This window comes from Tupaia chinensis, unplaced genomic scaffold (genome assembly GCF_000334495.1).
Source record: "Tupaia chinensis unplaced genomic scaffold, TupChi_1.0 Scaffold143584_1, whole genome shotgun sequence".
NCBI lineage: Eukaryota > Metazoa > Chordata > Mammalia > Scandentia > Tupaiidae > Tupaia > Tupaia belangeri.
In genome coordinates, this window is record NW_006203430.1 from 9,297,165 (window position 1) to 9,307,213 (window position 10,049).

General features: G+C 48.3%; 1 protein-coding gene across 1 annotated transcript in view; it reads right to left on the reverse strand.

Annotated features, from left to right (window-relative positions):
* Positions 1-3,783: 3,783 nt before the first annotated feature.
* The window catches only part of MRPL20 (mitochondrial ribosomal protein L20), a 7,679-nt gene continuing 1,413 nt past the window's right edge, over positions 3,784-10,049 (reverse strand). The window contains exons 2-5 of the mRNA XM_006164168.3: positions 9,952-10,018; positions 9,487-9,597; positions 5,534-5,611; positions 3,784-4,150 (exon numbers count right to left, since the gene is read on the reverse strand). Coding sequence (XP_006164230.2) covers positions 3,977-4,150; positions 5,534-5,611; positions 9,487-9,597; positions 9,952-10,018 — 430 coding nt within the window. The 3' untranslated portion in view covers positions 3,784-3,976. The remainder of the gene's footprint in view (positions 4,151-5,533; positions 5,612-9,486; positions 9,598-9,951; positions 10,019-10,049) is intronic.

Genomic DNA, 10,049 nt, shown 5'->3' on the forward strand with positions numbered 1-10,049 from the left:
TTAGTGTCCTGTTCGACGCCGAGGCCGGCATCCGGAGCGGGAGGGGCGAGCTCTTTACCCAAGGGGCTCCGCGGTGCCGGCCCGACCCGGAAGTGTCTACATCAACCGGATGCGGGGCGCGAGTTCCGTAGGCCGTGGAGCCTGCGGAGTTTTTTCGATTTGGGGCTGGAGGCTTCGGAAGGCCTAGCCCGGGAGGATGATGGGGTATCGGAGGGTGAGCGTGCTAGGTGAGTGTCCCCAGCCCGACTCGCGCGGACTCGAGGCGGCCGTCAGGGTCATCACTCCTCGATCCCTCCAGCTGCAGGCTTTGGGGAGGCAGATATTAACACTGGGCGCTTTGAAAACCCAGCCCGCAGGGAACAGATGGGAAAGCGGTGCTAGGAAACGCTGGATTCAACGTTCTGACAGTCCTGGAAGCGTGGGCACAGGGGTGGATATGGAGAGCGAGGCGGTCAGATGCTCTGTGAGAGAGCGCTTGAGCTTTGCCCTACAAACGTCGAGAGCCACTAAAGGAGCTTATGTATTTGTGAGCATCTCTTTACTGATCTTTGATCCTGCTCCATGGGCTCATGTTTTGTTTCATTTCTTGCATGAGAAAGGGAGACATGGAGAGAGGCACCCCCACAGGGTCCTCATCACAATTCCCCCAGCCTCAGCTAGCTTGAATCAGTGTACAGGAGACCTCGGGACTTGAATCCTGGGACCTTCACATGTAAGGGGGTGCCTCACAGATTGTATTATTGCTACCAGCGTGGTTCACAATCACCTATCACAGTTGTGCAGGAGGAGCAGATGCCTATTTCTTAGCAGTTGCTGCAGTTAACTTTCACCAGGTCCAGTAATAGCCCCACGTGTGTGGGAGCTTGGGTGAGGGACAGCCACCTCCCACATGGCGACTGTGGTCTGAATCTCTTGCCTGGTCTGAAATACCAGGCAAATGTGTACATGCTCAAGATCCAGTTGGCTGGAGAACTGGAGAAAGGGGATCACAGGGGGACCAGGTTGGAGAGTATTAGAGAAGGTGGGGTGGGTATAGGTTGGAGAGGAAACTCAGGCATAGGAGAAAGCCCAAAGGCAGTTTCAGACACTGAGCTGCCAATGACTACCTGGCTCAAATTGGCCTGACCCAAGGCCAGCTATGAAGCTGGCTGTGCCAACTAAGGCCCAATCTGTCATCTCCTCTTTGCTGTCAAGGGCATGATTACAGATGCCCGCAGCTCTGTGGGCTATAGGTGCACATTGTCCAAGAATGAAGGAATTTCCTAGTCTCTGAAGTTTCCCCCACCCCCACTTGTTTAATATTGGCTCTGCCTATACTGGCCAAAGGAGTAGGAAATCTTGGTGCTCTACCAGTCAAAGCCAGGCCCTGATGCTTGAGACAGGCCATAGAACCCAAGCTCATTCCTGCATGAGGGGAGACCTGGGATGGTGGGCAACAAAGTGCTGGGAACAGCCCACAACAAGAATCTGATATGTCTTGGGAACCAGCAGTTAACATAATGGCTATGTCACTGGACTCCCACGTAGTTGACTGCGGTTCGCTTCCCGGACCCGGTGGCTTAAACTCACGCCGGGCGCGTGTGCGTGCGTGGCCAAGATCCCCAGAGGAGAATGGAGAAGGGATTGTGGCGTGACCATCCCCCCTGGGGGGTGATTTCTCGCTTTCTGTCTCTGTCTGGTGAGTGCATGCGCCCTATAGCAAACACCTCTCCAAAACAAAAAAAAAAAAAAAAGAATCTGATATGTCTCTGCCTGTCTGCTTTTATCAAGGCCATGATAACACAGCAAGCACAGAATTAGGTCCCACACACCAAAAGGCTGTGTCTCCTCACTCTGTGATCTATTCAGTAGCCATTTATTGGTAACTGCTGTGGTTTGAGCACCTTATGCACAAAACCAGGCAGTACACTGTGCAGCAAAGACCAGGAACAAGACTCAGCCTCTGGCTTCCAAATGTTTATAGTGTCCATCACTAGGTATAGTGACAAAGGCTGGGAGGAGGGCCTTCCTATGAAAGGCAGGAAGCTAAAAATGACACTGACTTGCACTAGAGATGGAGTAGAGGGCAGACTGAAAAGACTGTCAGAAAGTACATGGCCAAGACTTAATTGGTTCCTTATGAGATTGGAGGTGGGAACTTAAGTCCAGGGCAAGAGCCAAGAATGACTCCCAGGCAACCGCTGGCTAAGGGTGAACAGTGACAGCACAGGACACAGTGGGTACATTGGAAGGGGAAGGTAGGCACTCAGATTGGTGTCTTGGAGCAAAAAATGGTGTCTTGGAGGAGGAATGGCTAGCCAGGGCCAGCAAGCCTAGTGTTTGAGAGTGTGTATTGCCACATAAACATGGAAACCAGCAGCAGGCAGACAGTAACTGCCAGTGGGCCTGAGAGCTTTCTAGAACATGTGCAAGAAAGAGGGGTCCAGGGCTGAGTGTCTCTTGAATCTTCTTTATAGCAGACCAAGATCACCGAGCATGGCTGGATCGCCTGTGGACCAGTGATAGGAAGTAGAGACCAGAAGTGAGGCAGAGGAGAGCTGGAGAGGGGCATGGAGACAGAGGGTTCCACACAGATGGGCAAGCTTGTGGGTAGAACCAGGTCCCTGGAAGGACCAAGGGAAAGACTTGGTCCTGAGCAGTTGGGGACATAGTCGTTGAAACCAAGAGATTAGGTGTCTGTGGATCAGTGCTGGTAGAGCTATTGTGGTTCCCACCATCATTGAGAACATACTCCTGGACTCAGTGGAATGCAATTTAGTTAACATACCTCCCCAGGGGCAATTTCTACACTGCAGTGGTTATAAGCTGCTCAAGGGGGTTGGCAGGTTACGTGGTGGTTAAGTGTTGAACTCCCACAAGGCTGACCACAGTTTGGAACCAAGACCTGGCGGCTTTCTTTCTTTCTCTCTCTCACGCTGTCCCTACCTGGTCATATTTAAATAAATAAATAAATAAATTCTTAAGGGGAAAAAAAAAAAAGAAAAAGCTGCTCAAAAGAAGCCATATTCCATATGACGACCATGGTCCGGATCTCTCACCCTGTCAGCCTGAAACACTGGGCAAATATGTGAGTGCCCAAGATCCACTTGGCTGGAGGACTGGAGAAGGGAACTGTAGTGGGACCAGACCTTGTAGAGGCGACTCCTTTCTCTCTCATACACATACTGTTATGAATAAAAAAATAAATTAAAAAAAGACCTCCTCAAGTGTTCTGAGTTTGGGAGCCTCTTTGGGAAAGTCTCCAAAAAGTTCATGGGAAGTATGTACTAAGAAGAAACTATGTATGGATTTCAATACTTTTCTGCACCAAATGAACTCAGACTTTAATTCATTTCTTTGCAAACTTTATGAAGTACTCTCAATACACATGGCCTATGGGGGATAAGCTGAGACTGGGACCAGGACCACCACCTGCCTGCTGTGGGGGTCTCCAGCTGATCCCTGTTGGGCCTGGAAACATGGAGGAAGACAGCAGGGGAGCTAAGACTGATATCCAGAGTGTCAAAGACCTGAGCCAGTGTCTCTGCTGGACACAAGGAAGAGACTAGAGGAAGGTGGAGGGATTGGCTGGGAAGCTGAGTGTCGAAGGGGCTGCTCATACTGCCCTTGAGGAAAGCTAGGGTCAGAATTTAGGGTCTTGTGCAAACCCCCTAATTTTCAGAAGGAAACCATATGCAGTTGCATCCTTGCCACAGTGGCCTCTTTCAACATTCCCTACAAGTACCTCTGGCAGAGGGCACCCTAAGGTGTGTTCACTTGATGCCAAGAAACAACTCACAGAGCTAAATGTTACACAGCTTTATTTGTACAATATACATAAGATGGTCCTGTGAATCTATCTCCTTGAGAGAAAATGGACCTATTATTAAAATGTAAATAGGCAACTACAAACCATAAGTAATTATTTTGCTCCTACTTTGGTCATTATAATAGGAGGAAAAACATCGCTTTTCTAATTAACACTGCTGCAGCCCCATCAGTGGTACTGCACCACTCTGGAAAATATACCTTCAGGCTCCTTTCCATCCCCCAAGGCAGCAGCAAATCCTTCCTGTCGCCTCCTTTTGGCCAAAGCAGCCAAAGATTTAAAAGTCTTTGGTTCATAGATGGCTAGATCTGCAAGCACTTTTCTGTTGAGCTCCACCTGGCACTGGGAAGAAAGAATCAAAGTCTATGGTCAGCATAGGAAGTTATGAAGACTAGCTCAGAGTCCTATGGCATGAGTCACCATTTAGTCCTACTGCCAGCTCACAGAATTAGAATTAAGATTGCTGGGACCAGCAGTTAGTGTAATGGCTATGTCGCTGGATTCCCATGTAGTTGACCGCAGTTTGAGTCCTAGACCCAGTGGCTTAAACTCATGCTGGGCACGTGTATGTGCGTGCCCAAGATCCCAAGAGGAGAAAGGAGGAGAAGGGATTGTGGTGTGGCCATTCTCCCTAGGGAGTGACTTCTCGCTTTCTGTCTGTCTCTCTCTGGTGCACACACGTGCCTTATAGCAAAAAAAAAAAAAAAAAAAAACCCCCCCCAAAAAAAAATTCCAAATGGGGACTGGCAGATAGTGTGGTAGTTAAGGCACTGGGCTCCACATGGCCAATCAGAGGTCGAGTCCCAAACCTGGCAGCTTGCTTTCCCACTCTCCCTCTGTCCCTCTCCCTCTCTGGTCAAACTGAAGAATAATAATTAATAAAAATTAAATAATTCTAAAAAAAAAAAAAGACTGCTAGCTTTAACCCTTCAAACTAACTTGGAAATTCCCATGAGGTCGCTAAGCCTGAGGACCAGCAGATGTAGTAATGGTTATATCGCTGGATTCCCACATGATCAAACGCAGTTTGAGTTCCAGACCCGGTGGCTTAAGACTCATGCTAGGTACATATGCATGCGTGCCCAAAATCCCAAGAGAAGAGAAAGAAACGCGGCATGGCCATTCCTGCCCTGGGGGTGGGGGGCGGGGTAGTGCTGGCTTTTTGTCTATCTCTCTCTCTCTCTCTCTCTCTCTCTCTGGCAAGCACCCTATAGCAAAAATCCTTAAAAAACTAAATTTAAAAAAAAATTTTTTTTTTAAGATACTAAGTCTGGTCTATCAAGGAATCTACCAAGTAAAACTGCAGGTGATTTCAGAAAGCTAATGAATACTGCCAATGAGTCTAAGGATCGGGAAAAAAAAAAGAAGAGTGGCACATTAAATGTAGCTATCAAGGATGGAGTGGACCTACACTACTACTAACTGTGACCTATTTGCCCTGGGCACCAAAGATGGCCAGTTGCAAGGTACAATAGAAGAAAAATGCCCACCCCCAACTTAAATAAAAAAGTGTGTACATATGTATACACAGACACACACACACTTCCAGTTCTGCTCTACTGCCAGCAGGCCAAGAGAGCAATAAGGTAAACCCTAAACATGCCAAATTCTACCCGAAAAGCAGAAAGGAATGTTAAGGCACAGCCCCAGGAGCTCCCCTTGCCTATGTTGCATGGACCACAGTCAGGCAAAATCATGCCTGATGGGCCCAAATCCTCACCTTACCTTAACTAAATTGGCCATGAATGCTGAGTACTTCAGGCCATGTTCCTGGGAGGCAGCTGTAATTCGATTAATCCAGAGCTGAAATAAAACACCAAGATGCTTAATGACTTTTAGAGGCCAGCAGGTGGTGTGGTGGTTAAGGCATCAGACTCTTAAGTGGCTTACCACAAACCAAGTCCTGGGCTCAGTGGCTTGAAAATCAAGCCAGGCATGTGTGCATGCATGCCCCAAATCCCAAGAGAGTGGAGAAGAGATTGCAGTGTGGCCATCTCCCAGGGGTATAACTTCTCACTTTCAATCTCATTGTCACTATCTCTCTCTCTGCCAATGCATATGCCTTCTGGCAAAAACTTAAAAAAAAAAGATTTTTGGATGTTACGGCATACCTTCCAGAAAGGCTATGACTGAACAAAGATTTTTGCCCCCTATAGGGCACATATGATTGCCGGGGGTTGGGGGTAGGGGTGGGGCAGTGAGAAAGCACCTCCCATGGGAGATAACCACACTGCAGTCCTTTCTCCTCCATTCTCCTCTTGGGATGTTGGGCATGCAAGCACATGTACCCAGCATGTTTTCAAGCCATAGAATCTGTGACTCAAAATGCAGTCAGCCATGTGGGATCTAGTCACTTTAACCACCATGCCCCCTTGCTGGCTTCAAAAAGTTTTATTTTTTGTAACAATAAATAGAGCAATTTTCTATTCAGGCAAACATGCTTAAAGTTCAAACAGTAACACCAAGCAAAGGTTGATGCTCTTCAACCATCATCAATTTCATTTCTAAATAGTAAGCTGGGAAGTTGTACGCTGTAAAACATTAATTCAAACTCATTTTTTCAGGCACCAAGAACATAAATGAACAAGGGATTCTGTAGCTGCCACAGTCTAGAAAAGATCTGTGGATGAATTATTATGGCCAGAGATGAGTGCGGACAGAGGCAGGGACCAAACACTCAAGGGAGAAACTGGCAGTGAGGTAACATGAGAGAAGAATGGGGCTGGCAGGTTTAGAGGGAGGAAAGCTCCTCACGGGACCCAGCTAGAAAAGGTTTGTTCCAAGATCTACAAACACCTGAACACTTGTAACTGAATCCAACAGCAGAAAGTGAAGCTATAGGCATGAAAAATGTGGAAGCATGAGTCAGAGTGACACTTGGTAGGATGTGCTAAGATGGAAGTCTTGAATGGATCTGCTCTGGAGTTTCTGCAGCATAGTAACTGGTGTACACCTCTGCACACTGTTCCACTAAACATGGCAGGACCAAACACTGTGGAGCAGGTAACTCCACTGCTTGGGAAGCTGGAAGCCACATGGGAGGCCCAGGTTTGGTTCCCAGGCCAAACAAGCTAGGCATGGTTGTGTGCACCCATAATACTATCTAATTGGGAGGCTCAAGAGAATCACAATGTGGCAAGACCCTGTTGAAAATCTCAATGATAAGGAGGAGAAAAACAACAATGTGGGATGCCTGGGAGAGGACTCTTCCCCCCCCCCATAATGCCATGTATGCTCACCAGAGAGACAAACAGAGAGGAAAAGTGAGAAATCACCCTGTGGGATAATGGCCATACTATAATCCTTTCTCCCGTTCCTTCTCCCCCATTCACCTCTTGGGAGTTTGAATGCACAGACACATAGGGTGTTTTTCAAGCCACCAGGACCAGAACTGTGCAGACAACCATGTGGGATCTAGCACCTTAACCACCATGCCTTTTGCTGGGCCCAGGGGACTCTTTTTAAGCCATTCTCCCCACCCCCATTATTGCCTGAGGGCACATGTGCCCACCAGAGGTAGGGAAAAGGAGAATGCATGCCACATCCCTTCCCCCCCCACTTCACCATCCAGGTGTGTGGGGCATGCACACACAGCTTCCCAACATGTTTTTCAAGCTGTCCGAGGCCAAGATTCAAACAGTGTAGTATTCATGTGCGCTGTGGCTTCCTTGACAACGAGGCTATGGGACCCACCTGCTGGTATTTATTTATGAATCTTTTAAAAAATTATTAAAATTTATTGATTCATTTATTTTTCACTTCACCATCCAGGTGTGTGGGGCATGCACACACAGCTTCCCAACATGTTTTTCAAGCTGTCCGAGGCCAAGATTCAAACAGTGTAGTATTCATGTGCGCTGTGGCTTCCTTGACAACGAGGCTATGGGACCCACCTGCTGGTATTTATTTATGAATCTTTTAAAAAATTATTAAAATTTATTGATTCATTTATTTTTAATTTGACAGAGAGAGACACGGGGGAGGGGGGGAGTGAGAAAGCAAGCCTTCAGGTCCCAGGACTTGAACCATGGTCAGCCATGTGGGAGTGTCCAGCACCTTAACCACCATGCCACCTGCTGGTCCCATTATTTATGAATCTTAAAACAGCATTCAAGCTGATTTTTCTCCCGTCTACTTCAGTGATTCTCAAATTTGAACCTGTGGGACCAGCAGATGGCACAACAGTTACATTGCTGAGCTCCGAGGTAGTCAACTGCAGTGTGAGTCCTGGACTCAGCAACCTAAAACTCACCCCAGGCTCGTGTGTGTGCCTAAAATCCCAAGAGGAGAAGGGATTGTGGTGTGGCCATCCCCCCAGGGAGTGATTTCTCCTTTTCTGTCTCTCTGGTAAGCACACAGGCCCTATAGCAAAAACTTAAAAAACAAACAAACAAAAAAAAAACAGTTGAACCTGCATCAGAATTACATGGAGGTTGGGGCTAACAGGTGATATGGTGGTTGAGGCACATGGCCAACTGTGGTTCAACTCCTGGACCTGGCAACTTGCTTTCTCACTCCCCCGCTCCCCATCTATCTCTGGTGAACGCATGTGCCCTACAGCAAATTTTAATAATAATAATAGAATTAAATAATGCTTTAGAAAAAAAAAAGAATTACTTGGAGATTTGTTACCACGGTGGGGCTGGGCCTCACTTCTAATGTTCTTAACTCAGTAGGTCTAGGAGAACCTGATAATTTGCATTTCTAACAAGTTCCCAGATAAGGAAGGCTGCTGCTATCTCCCACCTTGAGAACCTCTGTTCCCCTGCTCAAGCTGGACTGTTTTAAACCAGACACTGTTCATAACATTTCATAAACACATCTGAACTGCCTGAATCCTCCTGGGACCCTAGGAAGCGATCACATCTATATTTCACTTTAAGTTACAAGACACCTAAACCCACAGAGCAGGTCCAGAATGATGTGGGATCCACACTCCCATGAGAGTGTATCACATTAGGACTCTAACCTGTGGTTATGAAGTTATGACTTTTAAGGGTCAGAAGCAGCTTCTTACCACCCCCCCCTTACTCATTCAACCAATGTTTACAAAGGGTTCCTGACCTAGTATCTGGATTACAGCAGCACTCAAAGGAACAGAAAGATCCTCTGTGAAGTGTTCGTTCATTCTAGCCAAGCTGAGGGAGACCACCAATAAACAACTAAGTAATACACAGTGTGACAGATGCTAAGTTCTCAAAGTGGGTAGGGGTGAGGTACCCAGCTGAGAAAGTGGCCTTGGAACAGGGCCAAGGAGCAAGATAACGGCAAAAGTGAAGGGTTTCCTCAGCCAGGAAAGAGCTTGTGAGGAAGCAGGCTTGAGCTCTAACAGGAGGAGCCGGGAAGCCAAGAGTGGCCCTGGAGCAGATGAGCAAGGGGACAAAGGGGTGTTCAGAGTAAGCTGTTTGGGATGGAAAGCCACCGAAGGGTTACATGCAGAGGTAAGCAGACAGAATAGTGGTTGGCGATGCAGGAAGACCAAAAGGTAACTATTGCAGCAGCCTGGAGATAGGGCAGCCTGGAACAGGAGTGCAAAGACCTGAATACCCCACATTCTGTCTGACGGAACAATCTGCTGGAGTTCCGGAGGTGCGGTGTGAGAAACAAAGATGTGTGTACTAAGGTTTTTGAGGGAGCTTCCAGCCGAGGGGTGGAGCTTCCCCGGGGTCCTGGCTTACTGTCCGCATGTTCCTCTTCTTCAGTCTTCGGGCTTTGGTGCATTTCACGTAGGCTCTAGTCACAGCTCTGATGGCTAACTTGTAGCAGCGGTTCTTCCTCCCCCGGAAGTGCTGGGTCAAAAAGTGAAAAACGAGGGAACCAGCAGTTAGCGTAATGGCTATGTCGGGTCGACCGCGGTTCGTGTCCCGGACCCGGTGGCTTAAAACTCACGCCGGGCGCGTGCGTGCGTGCCCAAGATCCCGAGGGGAGAATGGAGGAGAAGGGATTGCGGCGTGACCATCCCCCCTGGGGGGTGATTTCTCGCTTTCTGTCTCTATGTCTCTCTCTGTCTGTCTGGCGAGCGCACGCCCTACAGTGAAAATCTCTCCCAAAAAAAAAAAAGTGAAAAACGAGAGTTGCTGGTGGGTCCCACGAGACACCCCGGGAGCCCCGATGCTCAGAGGGCGCGCGGGGGCGACACTCACCCGGGCATGCTTCAGCACCTCTTGGACACGCCAGTAGCGGTCGGTCAGGCGGTTCCGCAGCCACAGCCGCGCCGTAAGGAAGGCCAACCGGGTCGCCG